The sequence below is a fragment of the Amblyraja radiata genome, chromosome 27 (genome assembly GCF_010909765.2).
Source record: "Amblyraja radiata isolate CabotCenter1 chromosome 27, sAmbRad1.1.pri, whole genome shotgun sequence".
NCBI classification, from domain to species: domain Eukaryota; kingdom Metazoa; phylum Chordata; class Chondrichthyes; order Rajiformes; family Rajidae; genus Amblyraja; species Amblyraja radiata.
Window position 1 is genome coordinate 26273762 of NC_045982.1, and position 25260 is coordinate 26299021.

General features: G+C 42.1%; 1 protein-coding gene across 3 annotated transcripts in view; it reads right to left on the minus strand.

The window, feature by feature from the left end:
* Positions 1 to 25260, minus strand: part of nfyc (nuclear transcription factor Y subunit gamma) — a 77013-nt gene that overhangs the window by 41037 nt on the left and 10716 nt on the right. For 2 of the 3 annotated variants that reach the window (XM_033045507.1, XM_033045505.1), the window contains exons 2-4: positions 11513 to 11637; positions 7748 to 7819; positions 2000 to 2113 (exon numbers count right to left, since the gene is read on the minus strand). In XM_033045507.1, the coding sequence (XP_032901398.1) occupies positions 2000 to 2113; positions 7748 to 7819; positions 11513 to 11635 (309 nt within the window). In that variant the 5' untranslated portion in view covers positions 11636 to 11637. Of the gene's footprint in view, positions 1 to 1999; positions 2114 to 7747; positions 7820 to 11512; positions 11638 to 23502; positions 23814 to 25260 lie in introns of those variants that run through there. The other variant, XM_033045506.1, reaches the window with a different exon arrangement.

The window sequence follows — 25260 nt, forward strand, 5'->3', positions numbered from 1 at the left end:
GGAGTTGCTGCAGCATCTCCGGGCAAACAGTGGAGCGAGGAACGGACAACAAACTGTTCCTATTTTGTGAACTATGAGTAAAATGGACCCATTTGCTTCAGATATTAACTGGTCCAATCATTATCCTATGCTTAATTTACAAGGGAGGCACATGGCTCAAAAGACTGTCACAGTAAATTATATGCCTAAGGTGCTACCAGAACACTACCACCCGATGGCTCCCCATACCCATGGAATCATACTTTGCCTATACTCTCGCTATCCAACAAGAAAAGATCAAAACTTTCAAGTTCCTTGCACCTTTTTTCATTGCTTTCTCCAGGGCATCAACAGGAATTACTTGTTCAGATTTCTGCCATTACTGCACATTCATTGAGAGCAGGAGTGTTTGACAACAAAGCTGGACACATGTTCTTGCTCTCCTTGAGCTTAAAAAAAATGCTTTCTATAAAGTTAAGCACAGTTGCCAGTTGCAATTAAGCTTTATTGCAAGCTCAAGTACAAAGGTGTCAGAAGGAGTTTTAAACTTGTACCTTAAACAGTATTGGCTTGGAATGGCCGCGGGACTTTGTGAGCGCCCGCCGGGGCTCCAACACCAAGACCCGGTGCGTGGCCTTGCATCACCCGGCGTGGCTTTAATGGCTGCGGGGCATTTAACATCGCCCGCCGGGGGCTTTGACTCTGTCTTTGACTCTGACATGGGGGGGAGAGGGGAGTGCAGGGGAGAGATATGTTTTTTTTGCCTTCCTTCACAGCGAGGAGAAGATGCGCTGTGAAGGATGTTTGTGTAAATTGTTGGGTCTTGGGCCTTTTTTGTTTTGTATGTATGGCTGCAGAAACGGCATTTCGTTTGGACCTCAACGGGGTCCAAATGACAAATAAATGTATTGTATTGTATTGTATAAATTTCAACCAGACGCTCTGTATTATATTCCTTCCCAATAAAACAAATGCACACCAAACTGTTCAAACTTTTATCTTGCTTATAACTGTTAACTCCTTTCCAAGGGATAGCCTGAAACCAGGCTCAATAGCTGCACTGTTTTCATTCAAAGAAAGGAATGCTGTTAAGATTAATACCACTTAAGTAATTTTTAATGAAAATGTACAAACAGCATCTGAAATAAGAAAATTGTGCTTTTAAGAATTCTGTCAGAACTTCACACTATTCTGACTGTTTGGAAATGCAGGACATGCACTTCTATTTAAACATATTCCCCTTCTTTTCCCTACCTGGGTGCACTATGTGCGATTCTGGTTCCATCGCAAGGATGTGATTAAGCTAGAAAGGACGCAGAAAACATTGATAGGAAAGTTCCCAAGACTGGACAATTTAGGTAATAAAGAGATTGGATAGGTTGGGACGGCTTTTCCTGAAGTAAAAAGCTGGGGGGTGATTTTATGGAGCGTTGCAAAATTATGAAGGGCATAGATAAGCGTCGATGGTCACAGCCTTTCTCCACCAGAGGAGGGGAAATCTAAAACCAGAGGGCATATGTGCAAGATGAGAGGAGAAACATTTAAACGGGACATGAGGGGCTAGTTTTTCCTCCATAAGAGAAGGTGGTATATGGAATAAGCTGCCAGTGGCAAGTATAATTAGAATTATAAAAGTAATATCATTTAAAGACACATGTAAAGGTAAATGAAGAGGGAATCTTTGGAAGGATATGGGCCCAATGGGTCTAGTTTAGATAGACATCTTTGTCAGCAAGAATGAGTTGGGTCAAAGGACCAGCTTCTGTACTGGAAACCTTGAATCTAGTTGATGTCTACATCCCGTCCTTGACAAGGTTAAGAGTGATCAGTTGAGGCATTCAGTTTTGGACAATCATGTTGCTGGATTGTTACAATGAAAACAGAAAATACTGTAAATACTCATCAGTTGCATCCATGGGATGAGAAACAGAGTGAACAGTAAGTTGTAGACCCTTCACATTTTGATTTAACCCACAATCCCAAAACTAGCTTCCTACTCAGCAAAGAGTGTTCAGAGTACCTGCAGAGTTCTACGCTTGTTATCTTCAGTATGTATCCATGCTCGTAAGGATAACTCTGTAATGAAAATCTGAGCTGCTTTAGCAAATAGCACTGGTGCTTCGGCACTGATCATCTGCAAAAGAGAAAGAGAGCATGCAGTGATTACATCTTAACAATTCCTCCTGTCATCTGCTCTTTGTGAAACAGGCTGATCAAAGTACTTACTGACTGCACAGTGCTAATGAATAACAGAGGCATAGGTCTACAAAACCCCCAGAGTCCAAATGCACTTGTTGCTGGATTGTTACAATGAAAACAGAAAATACTGTAAATTTTCTCCCATCTCCACAGAGGAACTCTGGAGCTCTGTCAGAGTGACCATCAGGTTCTTGGTCACCTCCTTGACCAAGGCCCTTCTCCCGATTGCTCAGTTTGGCCAGGCGGCCAGCTCTATGAAGAGTCCTAGTGGTTTCAAAGTTCTTCCATTTAAGAATGATGGAGGCCACTGTGCTCTTCGGGACCTGCAATGCTGCAGAAATTGTTTTATACCCTTCCCCAAATCTGTCTTGACAAAATCCTGTCTCGGAGGTCACCAGACAATTCCTTCGTCTTCATGCCTTGGTGTTTGCTCTGACATGCACTGTCAATTGCGGGACCTTATATAGACAGATGTGTGCCTTTCCAAATCATGTACAATCAATTTAATTTACCACTAGTGGACTCCAATCAAATATCCCAAGGATAATCAATGGAAACAGGATGCACCAAAGCTCAATTTTGAGTGTCATAGCAAAGGGTGTGAATACTTATGTAAATGTGATACTTCGGTTATTTCTTTTTAATTACGTCGCAAAAATTTCTAAATACCTGTTTTCGCTGTTATATTATGAGGTATTGTGTGTAGATTGATGAATTTAATCCATTTTAGAATAAGGCTGTTACGTATCAAAATGTGGTAAAAGTGAAGGAGTTTGAATGCTTTCTGAATGCACTGTACCTTAATGATCTAAACTTAAAACGCAGCAGACAAGATCATGCCTTGTAGGTTTTGGAATGGCAGCCGAGTTAGTTGATGCAGGACACTCAGGGATTGAGGTTCTGAACAATTGTAACTTCCCTCAGTACACTAAATGAGGAAGACCTTCCAGAAATTCAAAGATAGGTGGTTGAGCTATCTTGCTTGAAAAGGATATTGCCCTGTGCTTTTGTGGCAAGAACGTTGCTCGTCTGACCCTTGCTTCTTCCTTCCAAGTGAAGCCATACACTCTGCTTGCAAATTGGACATAGTGTGCAATAGTGAGTGAATATTCACACTTGTAACCCATCATTTTAGCACACATTTGCTCATTTAACTCCACTGATATTTTACTAAGGTATGTCACAACAGATTACTTCCCAAGACAGAACCTCATGGAACCAACATGCTGCTGTTGTTGCTGCAATAGATGAACAAATGGCTAAACTCTTGTGAACAGCAAATTTCCAGGTGCGAATTTGATCAGGGGCAGGTTTCCAACTGGGTCTCACAGGAACGAGTATTGGGTCAATACATTCAATGACCTATTTAAACAACTTGGGTAGAGGTGCAAGGGAATTGTCTGAAACTTGGATGACGGACTGAAAACTTGTGTGGGGTATTGGGAAAACAAAAGCTCAAAAAACAGAATAGAAAATGCTGGCAGAATGGGAATAACTTCATTAAGTATCACTTAGTGCAGAAAAACCGGTGGACAAGAGAACCTCCAGGTATAGTAGCTTATAATATAATAAAATGAAGTAATTATATACTTATAATATAATAAAATGAAGCAATGAATAGCATTCCTCCTGACAACATTTCAATTTTGGGAAGAATGAGATTCAAGTTTTGAATGTAACATGACAAGACCAGCTTTTATTGTCGTATAATTGAGTTAAACCAAACACTGCTATGTGTCTCGGGTCCATAATGAATATTAGCGAACAAGATTGATTCTTATGATAATTTAGCCGTTTCAAAGTAATCTTCAACATACTTGTGTTTTATTTACCATATTTCCCAGCAATGAAGATGCACCCCCATTTTGAGTCGCTAAATTTTGAAAAAAGGCTGGCGGGACATAGAATTTCTCACGCTCAAAAAAAAACATAAAGAAAGAAAGTAACAATTCAATTTTCCCAAGGCTTTCAGATCTCCTCCATTCTGAATGACTGAATGGGTGGGGGGTGGAGTGTGACGGCAGGTGGAGAAATGGTGGGAAAAACGGGAGCACACCGGGACAAGTTGAATCAGTTATGCTCTTATTGAATGACAATACTAGTTCAAGGGACCAGTTGAGGTTACTCGCACTGACACAGGAGTAAGCTCCACTGCCCGCTGTCCTGTTATCCATCGCCCACTGACCGCTCCGCTCTATGATCTTTGCTCTTGAGTTGGTCTCACTGTCCGGTCTCCGAGCCAGGTCAAAAATAGGGATAATGAGAATTTCAAAACTAATACCAACTGCTTTTGTGCGCGTCTGTTAACAAGGTGGCAGCATTCTTATTCTCTCTGTTATTTTCACTTGACCGACAACCGCCACACACCTCCACAGCCTGCGTGCCACAGGACTGGCTGTAGCGCCCAGGTCGGCTCGCTTGCCCCAGGTCTGACTGTGACACCCAGGTCGGCTGTGTGCCCCGCGAATGGCTGCAGTTCCCAGGTCAGCTCGCTTTCCCCAGGTCTGGCTGTTGCGCCCAGGTCGGCTGCGTGTCCCGAGAATGGGCCGCAGTTCCCAGGTCAGTTCGCTTGGGTTCAGGTTATGGGCTGGATCCGAGCCGTAGGTTGCCGTGTTAGACCCCCCCCCCCATGTTTCAAAAGCAATTTGGCCCAAGGCTATATTTCTTGGCTAACAATCTAGCCTTCGGCCTCCAAGACACAGGGAAATATTCGGGCCTTATTTTAAGTAAAAAATAGCGTCTTCATTGCCGGGAAATACGGTATTTTAAATAAATGACAATGAAAAAAATTAAAGCACAACTAAATTTAAATTCAGACATTGGAAACCACATCTCAGATTGTTCAACTGGACCTGGATTGGTAGTTCAGTAATATAACTGCAACCACACCATTAAGTTATATACAGGTATAGTTAAATGCATTTTGGACTCATTATTTTTCTAAAGTTTGTTTGAACATAATGATCAAGTTCATCAAATTACCACCTCTATCTTTGATACCAAATATCTATGTTCCCATCTTCCACTGGCTATCATATGTTTCAGTCTAAAGACATCTCCGATGGATGTTTACAGCATTGTATGCTGTCAGTCTCCCACAGGTCTGTTTGTAGATCTACATCAGGCGACAGTAGTCTTTAAAACTGGGCGCTCTGGATGTTTGCAACACCAAATAACCTACAAAGGTATCAGGTTTCATTCCACATTGGACTTCAGTTTAATCTCACAAATTATCTTTGATGTGTCATACTAATCTCGAATGCTTCTTGGACCAGTTTTCTATTAATTACTTTTTCCACAGGCAAGTACTACACTCTGCAGTGAGAAAAAGGGAGTCTGATTTACAGCTATAAAAGGATCAAAAGGGCACAAATGGAAGAGTCAGGAATTAGGAAGTCTTTGACACTGTTATGCTGTGAGCAAAGTTTTAATTAGCAGACTTTTTACATTAATTTCTGTTTAACTTCACCATCAGAGTGGATAGATTTGTTTATACACATTGCTAGAATTTAAAAAAAAGTTATTTTGTTAATAAAACTACAAAATTATTGGATCGTTGTTTAATAATCAGAACAAACACTTTTGTGAGTTTTGAAGATAATTAATAATAGCGAGCCACTGCACTATTTCTTAATGATGAAGCACTTTGAGCTGCAAGGATTTAAATCCCAATCATACAAGATTCTGATTTGGTTGGTCAGATACTAAATTAAACAGAAAGGAAACAGAAATAGACCAAGAGATAAAATTGTAACTCAACTCTTATACAGCTGCTCCTACGATGGGGATACGTTATGATAAACCCATCGTAAATCGAAAATATCTCGTCAAATACACATTCATACAATGTGATCACGTGACCGGAAATGACCATCGTAAACTCAAAATATCATCGTCAATCTGGATACGTCCGTCTGATCTATCTGTCTGATCTATCTGTCTGATCTATCTGTCTGATCTATCTGTCTGATCTATCGGTCTGATCTATCTATCTGATCTGACTGTCTATCTATCCTGAACTAAAACTCTCATCTTGTCCTCTTCCAGTTTGTGTTGTATTTACATTTGAGCAAAAAAGGTACCTAATAGTGCTATGATTTTTTGCCATCTTACTCACCATTCTCCTGTGCTACCTGACGCCCCTGACAGCCTCCGCCTGAAGCAGTCCCCTCCCCGCCTGCAGGACGTTCCCCACCCCCGACAGCCCCCATCTGAAGCCGCCCCACTACCCCGGCTGCAAGATGCGCCCCCCCTCTCCCCAACCGGCTCCGAAAGCCCGCGCCTGAAGCTATCCCCCTCCCTCAGTTGCAGGACGCTCCCCTCCCCCCCATCAGCCCACGACGTCCCCCTCCCCCGGCCGCACCCCCGGCTGTAGGACGCTCTCCTCCCCCCCCCCACCGGCCCCCGACAGCCCCAGCCTGAAGCCGTCCCCCTCCCCCGGCTGTAGAATGCTCCCCCCCCCCCCCCCCCCCACCGGCACCCGCATGAAGCCGTCTCGTCCACAGCTGCATGATGCTCCCCACCGGTCCCCACCTGAAGCCGGTGGGGAGTGGCAGTGATAGGCCACGACAGCGGCAGGGGGAGGCAGCGGTAGGCCATGGCAGCTGTCCTCCCCTGGCCCCCGACAGGCCTCAGCTGCCGTCGCCGGCAACCCCAGCCTGAATCCGCCCCCATCACCCTGCCGCAAGACGCTGCCCCCCGCTACCGGCCATCCCCCTCTCCCGGATGCTCCCCCCACCCGTACATGCTCCGACAGCCCCGCCTGAAGCCGTCCCCCTCCCCAGGCTGCAGGACTTCGCCCCCCCCCGGCCGTTGACAGCCCCCGCCTGAAGCTGCCCCACTCCCCTGGCTACAGGATGCTCCCGCCGGTCCCCGTCTGAAGCAGTCCCGTCCCCAACAGCAGGATGCTCTCCCAGCAGACCCCGCCTGAAGCCGGTGGGGAGCAGCAGCGGTAGGCCACGGCACCGGTTTCCCCCCCCCCCCCCCCCCCCCCCACCAGCCCCCGACAGGCCCCGCCTGAAGCCGCTTCCCTCCCCCGGCTCCAGGACACTCCCCGCCGAACCCTGCCTGAAGCCGACCCGTCCCCAGCTGCAGTTAGGGGCTATGGGTGAGTGGTGGAATATTGTGTTGGGGGATGGGTTGCGTTGGGGGAAACGGGTGAGTGGTGGAATATTGCGTTGGGGAATGGGTTGTGTTGGGGGATCAGGCCTCCCATGTGACTGGGACCCAACGGATCCCACTTAGTCTAGTCTGTACTCTAAAAGGGGAACATCAACAATAAAATCAACATGCACGAGCTACTAATTAGATTCTCCATTACCCTTACATACACTTCCAGGGAAGGTGGCTTAGTGTTGATCACCTGGGTGAAAGCATTTCAACCACTGTGGGGCTGCAACCGGTTAATTGGTATTGGTGATCTGTAGCCCAAGCGTTTGTTTTGGTGGGTGTGTGTGTGCGCACAGGTGTAGATAGTTTCCCATTCCTAAAATATGCTACTTAGAGTGAAACAGTGTCCCAACGTAACCTTCATTTTTAGATATTACTACAGCACAAACTGCCATGGTACCTTCACATCTTCATCAAGCTTCATAATCTTCTTGATACGAGCCAAGGGAAGATCCTGCATCTTGAAATCATTCTGTTGGGTCAGATAATGAAACAAAGGACAGAAAGAGTGGTTTAAAAACACAATGCAAAAGCTTCACAACAAACATCCAAAATGCATGTGTTCCAGCAAATTACCTCTGCTACTTCTAGATAACTCGGGAAAGGTGGCCTGTGCTCAAATGATAATCAATAACTATGGACTATTCCAAATTTATTCTTAATAGCACAGACACCTCCAAAATAAGGCCAGTCTTATTTCTGGAATGTTTTCACGTTTTGGATTGAGATTACGATTACGCGAATCTGGGCTTGTATCACAATCGACGTTGGAATATTTTAGCTTTTTTTACAACCTGCCATACATTAAAAAGTCCTCCTCAATTCATTTTAAAATGGTGCCGTGTAACAGGCAAGGATTTATTTTATAATGAAGGGAAATCACACCACACCTCTTTGGAACTGAAAAGCAGTATTAGGGCTTGGTAAACAATTGAGAGACTTTCAGATAGGGAATAGTTTGTTTTTTTAAACGCCAAAAATCAAATTAAGAATTATTAGGCATGCTAAAATGAAGTTGAAACATGAGCAGAGATGAGTATCGACAAATTAAAACATTTTTGTTTAAAAGACAGAATTCATAGAAAAAATACAAAGTAGGGAAACATCTTAAAAGCAACTTTTCATGTAATTCTGTCTGCCCAAGTATTGATATCTTCCTTTATACAGCAAATTAAACTAAGCCTTGTTTTTTGTCTTGCTTTGAGGAAAGTGTACACTAAACCAGAGCAGCACAAGATGGGAAAAGTACCAAAGACAATTTAATTTATTCTTGAGCACCGGAGGAAATGACTGCAGTAATGCTCAACTAAATGTTCACTCTGACAAGGTGCATTTATATAGGGTCTTAATGGAGCAAATTCCCCTAAGGCACTTCACAGGAGAACTTGCACATAAAATGTGACATTAAGCCACAAAAGGAGAAATTAGGGTAGATGTTTAGAAGGTCGAAAGGCAGAAATGTCTCCCCTTAACTTGCATACTATTGTGTATCAGAAACAGTGACCTTAAAACAACAGGCCCACAACTAGCCCAATCGCAGAGTACACTGGTGTCAAGCAAGACATCACGCTAGCCTCAACACTTGTCTCAGTCTTTCATGTAGCAACACAGCACCTCATCTCCAGCAAGCTTCCCGCTGAAATGGAGCCAATCTATGGGACAAATGTCAACATCTGCAACTCAAGGGTCATCCACCCACCTGCTATACCACAAATTCAACCAACAAAGATCCACAAGACTACCCTGGAATGCCTCACCTCAGCAGCCACTCTCACCAAGAACAGAAATCCACCACTTTCAGTTCACCCATAGAGCATTTAACCATTGGAGGAAAAGATCAGGAACTCAAACCAGCAGAAAGATCAGGGGCTACAGGTCAACAATATTCTCTGTTCCCAACTACAGCAGTTGTACCAATAATGTCATGCTTGCAGAACCAAATCTCCCTGCATAATAAGTGACCCAATGTTAAATGTCCTTTTCCAGATCAACAAAAGCCAAATTCGTACTCCGCTTGCACCATTGGACAGGTCTAACTGGAGTCCTGAAACAGACACACCAAATGGTAAGTGCATCTCCTACCAAAATATTTAGGCACTGCAGTTATCTCCTGCCCACCTGATACAGAACTTGTGGAACCCACATTGGCCTCACCAGCTATCTAAAATCTCTCAGAACTGGGATAGAAGCCATCCTTAAACTGTAAGAAAAACTGGGAAATGTATTGAAGGGTCCTGAGGCATTTAACTGGAACACCTTCAAACAAAATGTGAAAATAAACCACAAGGAGATATTGGAGCAGATGGCCAGAAGATCAAAATATTTTTTTTTTGGAGCAAAGAGACAGGAGATAAATTCATAAATTAACACATAAGCAGCTGACGGCAAAGCCAACAATGGTGCTTAAAATTAAGAGAGTACGAGTTAATGCACTTTGGTGAGGTTTGTAGGATGTACATGGCTGGCAAGGGAAAGGAAGCATATTGATGAAAATAGCAAGTATTTTTAAAATTAATAATACTTAACTAAGAATCAAAGAACAATGAACACAGTATTGAAGGGCGAAAGGGATATGGTGCGTTAGCTGATTGTTAGAGAGAATGAAAGGCAAAGGGCCTGCGAATGCATGGGTCTCAGCTACCTGGAGAAACTGAGAACTTAAGTGAAATTAGATAACAAAGAAGAGGAAGAAATAGCCCATGTTGGCAATCATTCTGAGAACAAGAGAACGGGATTGTTGAAGAACCACATGTAAAGCATATGTTTTATTTAAAACAATTAAATCTTAACCTTTCAATTAAATATTAGCAGACACTGAAGCATTCAGCACAATTTGGAAAAGAGGCGATATTTGACAAACCAGATCTATCCTTTGTGTTTACAAAATAATTATTAAACAGAGATCTGACGCACATTATCTGCTTGATATGAAAACATATTCTCAGGTACAATGGGAGTGACTGTGCGAAAAATTAAGTCCAATTGCGTCACTGATGATATTACAAGATGGACAACTAATTAGCTGTGCATTGGATGCAGATACTGATTGTAAATGAGACGACCTCATTGGGGTCAAGTCATTAGTGGGTTTGTCACAGGTTCTGGTGCTCCTCTGTAGGTACGGTGATTAAAATAATTAGTCAAGGAGTAAGAATCACAAAATAATTAGAGATTACAACTGGAGTGACAAATGTCCTCCACTAATAATAACTGCACAATTATGACTATAGCTGAAAATAACATTTATGATTGGTCAGGAATGGCTACCTAGAGAGGTCAGATGCTAACTGGCTGGGGCAATAATAAACGGCATCCTGGATTGTATTGCCAAATGTTCATGGGAAATCTGGGACCTCAGCTGAGTCATACATAGAAATGTGGTAACTGGTTTTCTCTCAACTCCAGATGCTTATCAGAAAGGGCAAAAAGAACAAAGCCCAACCTACGTCATTGAATTTTGCTGACAAACACAACTGGAGAGCCACTGACCTTGAGAGGACCTGATATAGCCACTTGCATTGTTGAGGGTGTAGATGAAGTAGAGTCATAAATGAAATGTAGAGTGATACAGCAAATAAAAAGACCCCCCAGTCTATTAATTCTACTACCATGACACCCTAATCCTATCTCTAATTTTAATTTTCCCCTCATTCACATCAACTGTACCCCAGATTCTACCGTTAATCAACACACTAGGGGCTACTTCCAGTGACCAATTAACTGACCAACCAGTACATTTTTGGGAAGTAGCAAGAAACTGGAGCATCCATGTAGTCCAATGAGTGCATGCAAAATCCACAAAGAAAGCACTGGAGGTCAAGATCAAACCCATGTCACTGGTGCTGTGAGGAAACAGCTTCACTAGTTGAACCACTGCTTCCCTTATTTCAAGTGGTGAAATGAGGGAGATTGACCATGGACACTGGTCTAAAGACTGGTATCAGTCTCATCCTGAACACATGCCGCAGCCTATAACACCACATGTGCCGCAACTGCATTCCATCCCACACTAGCCCACTGTCCAATTTTGACGGCTTATAAAGGCCAGCTTAATATTTTAAGGAATTTTGTCTCATACATATTTACTATATATTTGACCCATGGAAAGAATGTTTTTCTTTTAGCAGTGATCATTGACACAAAGCCAACAAGCGACGAGGCATACCGGTGTTAAGTTGCGTATCTCTTCCATGACACGTGGCCAAAACGTCTGCAGCAGATGTTGGGCTTCGCTGTTGCCACCTCCTTGAGCGGCTGTACTGAACGAACCATCTGCAGTGGCAGACATTCCTAAAAAAAGAAAAAAGATTTCCATTCATATGGTGCTTGCCATGGTAATACAGTGGCGTTAATCGTGGTGTAAATAATAGGCAACAGACACAGGCGAACTTCATTGAAGATAGACACAAAGTGCTGGAGTAACCCAGCAGGACAGGCAGCATCTCTGGATAGAAAGATTGAGTGACGTTTCAGGTTGAACCATTCTTCATATGGAGACACAGAGATATAGAAGGGTAAGGTGTTAAAACGAGACATCAAAGGGAATGAAGTTCACGGAAAATGTAGAATAGATCATTGTTAGTTAGGGGAAGCTGACAATGAAGCAAACAAAGATAAAATTTAATAAAGACAGACAGACTAGGTGGAGAACAAGAATGGGGAAGAGATGGAGAGGGAAAGATTCATTACTCTTCTTCGAAATATTATTGCGGCATCTTTTATATTTATCTGAGAAAGCCGTCTTTAGTTTAACCACTTAACTGAAATAAAGCAACTACAACTGTGCAGTACTGTGCTGGGGAGACGTATAAGCAAATTGGTAGGGAGAGCTATTAGCACACTGCTAGGTTCAAAAGAGATTCAAAGTGTGTGCACTGATGGGATAATATGAATAAGAATAGCTTTAAATAAATATTTTCATTTTGCTGAGTAACTTTAATAAGAGATCTACAGTTTCAATACCAAACCTATTTTTTCACTATGCACATTGGAAGAACACAACATAATTGGAAATAGATGGAGTCTGCTTCACCTTTTAACAAGATCGATTTTTTAAAATGCCGCTATGTTTGTCCTCCACATATCCCATATTTCTGAAAGTAAAACTATTAAAATATTTTTGGGGATGTGTTTATTGCAGGGAAAGGTCCTTGGTACATATACAGCAGACAGGTGGTCATTGTTGATGTCCATCAGTCCATAGGGTCAGAAATGGGGATGCGTCCCGATGTTTGAATAAATTTCAATTATGCACACAATTCCGCAGTAAATGAAACCACACGTCTTCATGGGGCAAGATCGAAACAATCCTCACACTCGGTGACATTTGTGCCACACAATTTCCAGGCAAATACCATGAACAATAAAAGACAATTTAGGTTTATGGTCTTACTATAGAGATTCATAAAGTCATACAGCAGTACAAATTTGTCCATGCCAATCTAGATGCCCCTTCTACACTAGTCCCACTTTCCCAGGTTTGGCCCAGACCCCTCTAAACCTTTCCTATCCATGTACCTGTCGAAACATCTTTTAAATGTTGTTGAAATCAGATGCTAAATTCCCAACACTGCAAAGTCTTTCCACCATTTACAAGGAGAACAGCACAACCTGCAGCTGCTTCTCAACTCCATGACTTGGGAGTGCACTGTATCCTCAACGGCGGACCAGCTATCAGCTCCAATCGTCTTGGTTCTCTTGTTATTGGAATTAGTTGATTGATTTGTGAAGGACCGTACGCTTCTTGGGAGTGCAACATCAAGTGCACGTTAAACAAACACACGCACAGGCATCTTCGTTCTGTGAGCTGCAAACCAGGATTGGACTCATAAGCCACATGAGAGTCCATAAAAACAACAGAATGTAGACCATTATCCTCGACCTCGAGGTATAGCCACGACGGCAATCCATTCATCAAAATCTGGAAATCCCAACCCTGTGGTATGAATGCTGTGGTAGCACCTTCATCAGAAATGCTGAAGTTGTTCCAGCCAAGGCTCACCACCACTTTCAAATGCTAACCAAAGAGTGGTAACCAGATCCCACAAGTGAAGGAATTGCCATGTTGTCTTGGAAGGATTTTATTAAAATTCTCCCCGTTCTTTGACGGATCTTACTCTTATTCTAAAAGGGTAGTTAGAGATGGAGAAACTCAGCAGGTCAAGGAGCACCTCCAGAAATGCTTCTCGACCCACTGAGTTATGCTAGCTAATTGGGTCCTTTTGTATAAAACAACATCTGCAGTTCCATTTCTACACCTTAATCTTATTCTTGCCAGTTTCTGGAGGATCCATCAAAATCCTCCCCAAGAACAAATTGAATTCAGCGCAAAATACATTTATTGATGCCTGCTGTGCACAATCCTTTGGAGATATGTTGAGAAAATGTTTGCATTCATCATATTTAAATTTGATATTCCTTATCATCTTCAATTACAATTAAGACAATATGGAATATCAGATTTAAATTGAAAATGCCAAGATCCAATTTTTGATTAGTTTAGAGAAAAAGCCTGAAAACAAGCCCTTCAATCCACCAAGTTCACACCGATCATCGATCACCCATTCACGCTAGTTACATGTTATCCCACTTTCTCATCCATATGTTATCCCACTTTCTCATACACATTAGGGGCAATTTTTAAAGAGGCCCTGTAACCTACAAGCCCACACATTTTGTCAGGCTCAAATCCATGGTGCGGGCAAATTTTTTACAGTGACAAATTGCAAAACTGAGGAGAATGCAAAGGAGCGACAATTGGTCTCAATGTCAATGTCTTTGAAGAAGGGTCTCGACCCGAAACGTCACGCATTCTTTCTCTACAGAGATGTTGCCCGTCCCGCTGAGTTGCTCCAGCATTTTGTGTCTACCTTCAATGTCTTCTGGGCAAGACTGTAGTCCTTCAGCTGTCCAGCTTAGCAACTTAGCAAAATGGAATTGAAGGTTTACTCTTGAACTGGCAATTCTAATTGAAGAGCCATCTCTTAGAATTTTTAAACGTCCCTGGTTACTAATTTAATTGGCACTTTGAACTCTGAAAGTGTTGCATAAGCTCAGTTCACCCAACCATTCAGCACAGGGTAATGAATTATTTCCAAGAGCAACATCCTTCTGAAAACAAGGAAAGTTTTTTCTGAAAATATTTATATTAACTCAACTTGCTTGCTCATGCAAATGGTCACAATTCACTGAACTTGGAAATAATTATAAATCGCCTGATTTGCACTTGTTTTTAGTCAACTTCCAATCTATATTAGTGAAGATTTCAAAATTCACAAAATATCACGTTACCCAGCTTTGCCCAGAACAACAATGCCCAGAAGCATTAGATAGGCGTGGTATCGCTGTCCGTAAAATTGGCAATATACACTTGAATCATTCGTGAATTCATGGTCAATAATCCCCAAAGTGATCAAATGACCTGCCACAAACATCTAGGCTCCCCGTATTTTAGTAAAGTTGAAGTCTGGTGACTGCAGCAAGTTTGACTGATTATACCTTAACAACAGTGGGTGAGGAACATTTCTATTTTAAGATGACAAGATGCAAGTGTGTCTAATTTCTGGTTAGTCTAATATAACAAAGCAACTCAATTTTAAAACAACATGGGAATTATATTCTCATAATAAGAAAATAGTTACTTAACAACTGTCAATTAAAACACTGCAATAAGTAGAAGCTAAATTGAGAGGCTGGGTTAACATTCAAGACCATGGGTTTTGAAACAATTTATTTTTGTGGCACTAGGATGTTGCATGTGAAGGTTACTTCAAAATGCAAAGCTTAAACAAAAACAATGAATCAAAGTTTCCAGAATCTCCTTGTCATACACAAAGGAGTGGTTCCCTTTGAGATGTACAAACACTACCCACTATTTAAGTTGAAAAGTAATGGCTAGCTTTAAAAGTACCCCAACAGTTGAAAGTACGTGCAAGTAATTCATCTCTTAATATTGTGAATGCAGGAGACTCCATCGGAGTTGGGCAATAGGATCTAGATCTCAAATTGTGTCACTAAAATGTTTCTCAGCCCTCACTTGCAATGGTTCAAAGATCTTGCTAAGTGATTATTAAATGAAGGTTTAAAAAAAGAATTCAACAGCTGCTTTTAATGAGAACAATCCATCCATTGACATTTGTAAGCTAACTAAAGCAGATGCAATATTATGCTCAAAGGAAAGGAAGAAGACGAAAAAAAAAAAGTGTTGCATGGAAGCATTTTCACACACAACAATTGCTCTTGTTGTGCACCTCAAAAGTTACATACAGCTCCCCAATCGAAGAAATGTATGATGTGTAAAACACAAAGTACTGGAGGAACTTAATGGGTCAAGCAGCATCAGTGGAGGGAATGGACGGGTAATGTTCTGGGTCAGGACCCTGCTTCAGACTTATTGCAGTGGAGAAGAGAAAGCTGGAAAATTAGGGGGAATGGAGGGGGGGGGGGGGGGGGGTAATGTACAAAGCTGGTAATTGATAGGTGGATGCAGGCGGAAGTTTGAAGTTCGATGGAAGGTCGAAGAGCAGGAGAGAAGCAAGAATGTTGAAGACCAGGAGTGTTTTTTGCACATTCTACCAGCTACAGAATTCTCATTCCTCCATTACTGGGATTTCAGCAATATTTATCATAGATATATTCAGTGTAGGAAAGGGTAAGGCAGATTAGCAGTAAGCCAGAATAATAGTGGAAACCCAGTCAGTCAAAAGAGAATGCCATCAAAAGCAACTTATTTGCATCACCAACAATGCTCAGCATTATGCAGTAAACAGCACAATATTGGAGTTAATCTTTAATACACAAATGATGCTCTAATACATCTATGATGCACAAACCCATTCCTATAACATGCAGGCCAACAAGTCTCATCTGAAGTCTCAACAGCCACACTAAGTTTTTTAAGTTAAGAAATTTGTCAAGATACATGAATCCTTGGCATGGTTTGCACCCTCATTAATTCAGGAAGCATCATACACGCCCCAGTCAACATCAGTGGTGCTGAAAAAGAGACGGTCAAGAGCTTCATGTTTCTTGCCATAAAAATCACCAACAATGTGTTTTGGATAAAACCCTCTGAAGCTACAGCCAAGAGGGTAGACCAAGGCCTCTACTTGCTCAGAAGATTAAAGAAGTTCAGCTCCAATGATTCTCACTAACTTCTACAGATCCGCTGTAGAAATATGTCAGTTTGCATCACAGCCTGGTTTGAGATTAGCTGTGCCCATGACCACAAGGAATTGAAGAAAGTGGTGGATGTGGCATAGCACCCCCCCCCCCCCCCCCCCCTCTCTCCCAATTTCATCTACACTTTAAACTGCCTCGGGAAAGCAGTCTCATCATCATCATCGGTGGTCACTCGAAACGAATATGCCGACCCTCTCCATAGGGTCGTCTACTTGTGGGTCTGCAGATGTCTGTGGAGGCAGATCTGCGATCCACATACCTTGGTGCAATGTGGGCAGTGGAGACTGGCGATGGTTGGTAGTCGTCGAGCCCCCTTCTCTCTCTCCTTACGGTGCTGTCACTTTGTTTCTGTGACATGGCATAGTTCCATTTCATGACATGCAGCTCCTTCCTGCACGGATTTCCTCCAGGAGCACCTGTCCAGTGCAATGTGCTCCCAGTTGCTTGATGCGATGTGGAATTTCTTCACAGTTCTTGATGTTGTCCTTGAAGCATTTCTTTGGCCCGCCAGGGGCTCGCCGACATTCCTTCAATTGAGAGTACAGGATTTGTTTCAGGAGACGTGTGTTGGACATGCAGATGACATGGCCAGTCTATCGAAGTTGGTGCTGCATTATTGTGGTGGTGATGCTGGTCATGTTGCCCATGTTGCCTTCCTCCAAAACGCTGATGTTGGTGCGTTTGTCCTCCCAGCTGATCCTCAGAATCTTTCGTAAGGATCTTTGGTGGTATTGTTCCAGGGCTAACAAGAGCCTGCTGTAGGTGGTCCATGACTCGGCTCCATACAACAGGGTGGAGAGGACACCGACTCTATACACCAGCAGTTTTGTTTGGGCCTCGGGAAAGCAGTCTATATGTTCAAAGACCATTTTCACCCTGGTCGGCCCCACTTCTCCTTCAGGTTGAAGATACAAAAGCCTCAAAAAACATACCACCAGATGAAGGAACAGCTTCTTTCCTGCTGTTATCAGAATACTGAATAGTCCTCCTGAGGCTGTAGCCCTGATCTTCCAGCCTACCTCATTGTGGACCCTGCACTGTAACTGTAATGCTATGTTATAACACTATTCTGCAAGCTGGTACTTTTCTCTTTGCACTACCTGTTGGGGTTGCGTATGGCTTAATTGTACTCATGTATAGTATGATTCCACTGGATAACATGCAGACAGTTTTTTTATTATACCTTGGCACATGTGACAATAATAAACCGATTATTTATTGAGCACATTTGGTATATATGCCTTATTTTTACGTTAAATATTGAAAGTCAAATTTGGAGTTACTGGAAAAGATTCCACCTTCCCAGAAGGCCTGTACCTAAAGTTAAGAGGATAAGTACAGAGCACAGTACTTGAAGGTCAGCGTTTTACATATGGTGACTTTGGCTTGTTTTCTTGGAAATCCAGAATCATTGTAAACAGCGAACAACTTTGTTAGACAGCAAATCCCACAATCATCGGGTTGTTACCAATGTTGAGTTCCTATTCATCCAAAAGACTTGCCATACCTTGTGATGGGATGTTCACTCTGTCTGACAAGGAATTTATTCAATACAATGTGCCATAGCAGATAACATTTAGGACTGCATAAAGAGGTTTTCAGTTACACATTGCTAAATTGTAACTTCATATAAATTTATACTAACACATTAAAGATCTTGTTCCATACAACAAGCTAATCAACAGCCCTCTGGGTCAAACATAATGCTGATATAATGAAAAGGACAGACCAGAAAGCGATGGTGACATTTAAACTGACAAGATACTTGGCTTTTCTGGAAAAAATTAGTGAATCAAATTTTCCACCCCTGAATCATTTAAATAAATTTCCTATTTTAAAGTAGTTATATACATTAGGAATAATAAATACCACACCCCATTTCACAAATACAATAATTTTGGATCCTAACATTGCGAAGTTAGGATTCAAAATGTATATAATACCAAATATATAATATTTATTTCTTCAATGTCACATCCAGTTAATTCAATCGATCAGACAAATCTTGGACTTTAATTGCTATTACACTTTGACAGTTACATTTTCACATCAGCTCATTCCACACATTTTCTAAAAGAACCTATTTTAGTGCTAATTGTAACTTGTTTTATACTGTGGACCGATTCCTTTGGTCTTTAGTGGAAATGGGGCAAGTTGTGTTTAAGACTTTCATCTCTATGCTTGATCCCGAAGTGAAATGTCTTGCAATAATGCAGTACCTTTTGTCGCAAAGTACTTCACACATGAATTACTTTAAATGCTGACCCCCGTCAGAACCAACTCATCATAAACCAAGTATTTTCCTTCCCCATGTGTTCATAAGTGATAGGAGCTGAATTAGGTCATTCTATCCATCAAGTCAACTCCGCTATTCAATCATGGCTGATCTATCTCTCCCTCCTAACCCCATTCTCCTGTCTTCTACACATAACCTCCGACACCCGTACTAATCAAGAATCTATCTCTGCCTTAAAAATATTCGCTGACTTGGCCTCCACAACCTTCTGAGGCAAAGAATTCCACTGTTGGCTGGCCTGCCTTATTAAGTTTTTTTTTACTATTTATTTAGGAATTCCTAATATTCACAGGATTTTGCTTTGGTACAATGGCAAACTTCCTGCTTTATACAAAGAGCACGGTTGATCTGTAATTGATCACAAAACCACAAAAAGTCATTTGTACCAGAATTAAAACTACTAGGTCAGTTGGCTGTGAGACTTATTCATATACAAGATGAAAGTGTCACTATCAAGGTCAAAATTAACTAGCCACGCCTGATGGCAACGAGCCATCATTTTAAACCACTGAAGTCCTTCTGAAGGTCCTCCATGGATATTACTGGAGAGGGAGATCCACAATTTCCATAAATAAATAGCGGAAAAAAACCTGAGCCAGTCTCAATTGTAGAAATCTTAGGATTTTGGAAAACAGAGGAAACTACAATGTATTCAAGCAGGAACTGCAGATGCTGGAAGATCGAAGGTACACAAAAATGCTGGAGAAACTCAGCGCGTGCAGCAGCATCTATGGAGCGGGGAAATAGGCGACGTTTCGGGCCGAAACCCTTCTTCAGACTGAAGAAGGGTTTCGGCCCGAAACTACAATGTACGTTGGTGATGTTACACACTGCAGTGGTGGCTGAGGGAATGAACATTTAGAATATCACACTAGGTGCCAAAGGATTTCCTCTTAGAGCTGCAATCATCCAAGTGGGAATATTCAATAGGTCCCCGATCCATGTTTGATGGTGTGGAGATCACTTGGTGTGGATGACCAGTCTCTGACAAAGCCACTGGCCACCCGCCATTTTAGTGACGGGTCTACCTTTCTTGTTGGAGATGCTCACTACTTGCCAGTTGCCCCAGTGATGTTAGCTCCAGCATGCAAACAATCACTGCATTAGGTGAACACAACGGCATCTGGCCAAATCAACAAAGCTGATCAAGATGATAGGAACCAGGAAAGTCCAGTGAGGAAGTCATACAGTGACGTCCTGGGCCTCGTGTGACTGAATTCTAATGTTCACAAATATCCTACTTTCGGCAAGGTTTAGTTTCAACCAATGGAGAATTGATCCCATTGATACCAAAGATAGACACAAAATGCTGGAGTAACTCAGCGGGACAGGCAGCATCTCTGGAGAGAAGAAATCGGTGATGTTTCGGCCTTTCTTCATACCCATTGATACCATACTGGGAGAAATACTGCCTTACAGTCATTGTTACCTTGCATCTGGTATGCAGCTCTTTTGTCCATGTTTGGACTAAGGTGACAAGAAGTCTTAAACACATAATCTCCCCTACTGAACGAGAGACAGAAGTGCTATTCACCTCACCAAGCCGATACTTGTTCTAGTATTTCGTAGCGTTCACATTCTGATTTCAATGCTATGCATTTAACACTGATAAACCCAATAAAATTAAATATTCTCAGTACATTCTGAATATTTCAGTCACCATCAGTAATAACTGCTATTCTTACCCTTTACATACTGGGCAAATATATCAATAAAAATGATTACATTTGAAGGAAGGGTTCATATTGTAAGAACAGGTAGGAAGAATTAATCAATGTCACACACCCAAAGATTAAAATCTGAAAGCACACTCCATTTTTACAGCATAATAACTTTAATAAGCGCATGTGTATATTCACAATATTTAACGTTATAACATTCAGTGCCTCTATGTACACAATACCAGGAAGAACACACTAGTTAGGCTGTGACCCTGGAAGATCACGCAAGGCAGTTACACTTCAGTACATGGAAAATTCCCCCACCTACTTCAATAAAACAGCATGAATCTTTGCTCCCAAAACACTGATTAACCTGCAATAACTGACAAAACTGGTTTAATATTTGGAAGGAATGGGACTGTTTCAATTGCCCCGGCAAGAAAAGAGATCTGATGTCCAAATCATGACATACTATAGCAACCAATATACATAATACAGAATATTCTACGGAAAATAATTTAAGTTATCTACTGCAAGTATTGGCACATTTTATCCCTTCTCTTTCTTACAAAGCATTATATAAAATAAGATAAAATCTGGATTTTTTTAAAATGTTGGAGTAACTCAGCATATCAGGCAGCATCTCCCACAGGACCTGGATAGATAGGTCATGGACCTTGGACGTTTTTGGATATTGTTTTTTACTACAGTTGATTGAAAAACAGTGAACACAACTACACCATACTTTAAACTTCACTTGTGTGCGATTTCTGGACACCATCAATATCTCTACATACGGGCCAGCTGACTGTTCACACTACAGAAGGCATTCCTTCAGTACTGTAGGCACTACTAACATGACAACAGTTTTATTTTGCAAAAGTTAATGTACATTTGGTAACATTGCTTGCCGAGCAAGCAATACGAGTTCCAAGGTGGGTTCAGCAATTTTGAGTTGGATCAAACAAGGGCACTGTGTGCTGCTCCTTCCTTGTGTACAACAAAAGGAACACCACTGCTCAAGTAAAAATTGGGAAAGCTAAACTGTTTTCATCCAGAGGCCTGGAGGTTTCTGAGATAAGTTGAAGGATACTTGAACTAATTTGGTACATTCAAGACCATGCTATTAATATTAGTAGATACAGTTAATCCAAAATAATTCATGTTGGGATTAATGATCCATTCTCCATCTTTCCCAAAAAGATTTAACTGCAACACAAGCGGATGTCAGTGAGAATTAGACTGCCATCCAAATCCAACCTAGTAGCATCAACACACAACCAAAGGTTATACATTCCTAGATGGCAAAAAGTAGACTTCAAGGATTGCCATTTTAAAATGTACAGCACACTTGCGTTATAGTGGAAGAACCATGGACAACATACTCCATTGAAGTTCTTTACACTTAAGAAACTTAATGTAAAGTTGACCAAATGGGTCCAAGAGACATTGCTCATAACATCCAACCCTAGACAATGATTGATTTTGTTAATGGGTGGATGAACAATTGAAATTAACTTTTTAAACCATTTGCAACAAAATATGACAATGTAATTTATTCTGGCTCCGTTCTCACCTTCTCGTGGTGTGCATGAAGCAGATGGCATTGCATCATGCGAGAAACAAAAAAGGACAAACCTGGATTTGTTTTGTGACCGTCACAATTGCCCGTTGTGACCATGTTCAAAAGTTATCACAATAATTTACCACACGCCATGTTATCGATCCCGTCATTCTGCCAAATTGCAGCCCATTTCAAAATCGTGAGGAAAATTAAAAGAAAAATGGGAAAACCTTGTTGAAATAATTATAAATACTTAACTAGTGCCACAGAATATGTTCATACCCTGGACCTGTTTCCATCCAATGGATTATCGCACCCTCTGAAAAGCTATTAAGACAACTGTATCTCAAGGTCACTTTCTTTCAGTTCCAGGCCCAGTTACACCAACATCCAGCACACTTCATCAAACCCCTCATTACAGAAACAAAACTAATTGATATTGTAATGCTTTTCAGATGAGAATCCTAATGGACTTCCGGACAAATTGAAAGGCGAGTGTTTTTTTCCCCACTGTCCAAGCTATGTACCCTTCGGAATTTTAGTAGTTACTTTGGGAGGCACTGGCTGACTGAGCTATTCATGTCAACATTCCAGTGACCTTCATTCACTATTCTCAAGCTAAACAAAAATCCAGGAGGGGGTACTTGGCTGCATACCTTCTTTTTTCATGCCTTCCATTTAAACTTCAAGTCTCTTCTCTTGCAGATAACTGCTACAACTGTATCCCAATAATAAAGTGAAATCGAAGGATCGGCATCAAAAATCACCACCAATGATGGCAACATGAATTGTTAAAGGCTACAAGATTTTGGTTGGCGAGAGTACCGAATTTATTAAACAACTTGGTTCACAAATAAACTATTTCAAATTGAATTTAGCATCCAGTGTTGGGACTTTGTGCGATAAAACAGCTGAACTTGGCACTCGTCTGCACACACTTTACAATTTTATCCAACCGAATGCAAGCACAGGAGCGATATAAACTACTTTTAAAGCAATTTTAGTTGGGAAACCCAACCGGATTCTTTGGAGGCAGAGGGAGGAAAGAAGTTTTCAAAAGTAAGCCACAGGCAACTTATTCTCCCACCCAAACTAGTGGACTTCGATACTGTTTAATGCTGGGTTTTTTACACTATAAATATATGTGATCAAAGTAAAATTCTTCCAAAGAGAACTTGGCGAAAATAAACATTTGTACTTCTCCTTTAATAATCAGTGTCTATTCACTGGTCATTTCAGAGGGCTGAATCAAAATCTTCGATTCTTTAGATCAGGTTTGCAAAGAAAAAAGGAACGCTGAAGGACACCGCAAAAATGTTTGCATGGAGTAATATACAAGTGGGATCGTTTTCCTTTTCATCGCGGGATTTTTCGGAGGGAAATCCGCCACCATGCAGAACCTGCCGCAATTTCTATTAACTCAATCTGACAGAAGAAAAAAATGTGAAACTTACCCTAAGGTCCAGGCTTACGGTATGATTTTCCCTCTGCTGCTCCGGAGGGAGGGGGTGGGAAAGGAGCAATGGAAGACTCTCCTCGGCTCCGAAAAAGGAGGCCAACAATCAAAAGCGCCTCCAATTCAGAGAATCCCAAAGGAAGCTCCAGTACAATGCAGGCAGGACACATTGCAGAGGGTAAACCTTGCTGTTCTGAACCCCGTAAAGCAACGCAATCGCCATTTTTCTTTGTCTTTCACTTGACCCCTGTCTCAGTGATAAACTCTCTACAACAAACCTGCAGCCTTTCCCCCACTGGCAAGTGAAAGCTGAAACTCAGCCCAACCTGCTGCCGCACGCTGGCCCGCCCCCTGCGCACGCACGCCTCCCCATTGGGCCACGGCCGCAGCCTTCCCCCCGAACGCGCACCCCGATTGTACGAGCGCGACATCAATCAGGTGGCGATTTGACACTTCCGGCTTCAGGTTCGGTTGCCCTGCACTAGGGGTCAGAGGAGGAGGAGAGGCCTGGACACACAGCGCGACCAACAAAAGCATTTTATGTATAAAAATAACACGTATGCTTGTAACAAAGCTCGCGGAGTTTTGCAATGCAACCAATCCGTAAGCATTGGTCTTATTTGCCGATGCATTTATACGCTTGCCCTTGGGAGTATCTTTTGGTGTACAGGCTTGGATCGCAGTGCCCACCCCGCCTTCCAACCTTGCTTTGTTTTTCTTCGATTTAATAGCAATGCGGCTTTATTTCTGCAAACTTTCCGCCGCTTTTCCTTTCACTAAAACACGTCCCGCCCCAGCAGCGTCGCCATAGGTCTGAACCGTCCGGCAAACATTCCATTCGAACAACGCCGTGCTCCATTGGCCAAGCGCACTGTCAATCACGCCAACAATTGGCGTCATTCCGAAGAATCCTTTCCATTGACAATTGCAGTCAGATTCCTTCCCAAATGTCCAGCAAGACTCTCAAAGTTAGCGTTCCTCGAATCTAAACTTATCCTGCAAAGTGACAAACATAGAAAGAAAATCTCGAGCATTGCCCAAACAGTGTGCTCTGCAACACAAGTGATTAATCTTAGCCTACACTTTGCGGTTGACTTCCTGAATGCATATTTGAGCAACAGTCAACACCAGCATCAGGGCCAAACCGGACAACTACAGGCACCATTCCAGCACCTATAATGCACATTCCAAGATGCCTCGTGAAAAATTTCAGACTAAATCCACAAGATAGTGGGGTCATAATTAAAAGTTTGATCACAAGATATGGATTTTAAGGCATGCATTAAAGTAAGAAAGTGAGAAGAGAATTGGAAAGATGTGGATTAGGATTTTTTTAGGCACAATTCTGCATTCAGGTAGAATTATTATCTTTCAGATAGGCACTTAAACTGGAAGGGAATGGGAAGGTAAGATCCTAGTGTGTTCAAGTGGCATTTGTGATGAGCAAAGATGTTGGTATGGTCGTGGTGGGCCAAAGGGTTGTTTCTGTGCTGTATGAATGCGATCCAATTTTAAACAGTGGTTTAGCAGCTACTGGACGGGTGGAGTAGAGTATAAATTAGGGGTGATCACAATCCCAATGTGTAGAGTTGTTACAATCCCTGCCATCAGTGGCACTCCAGATCTACTGACTGCTGTGCGCAGGACACGAGAGGCTTTGGGGGGGGGGGGGGGGGGGTTTACATTGTTGTGAGGGAGGGATTTCTTCTTACAACAAGCTTATGATGTAGAGGAAATCCCGTTTTGTCATCCGGTC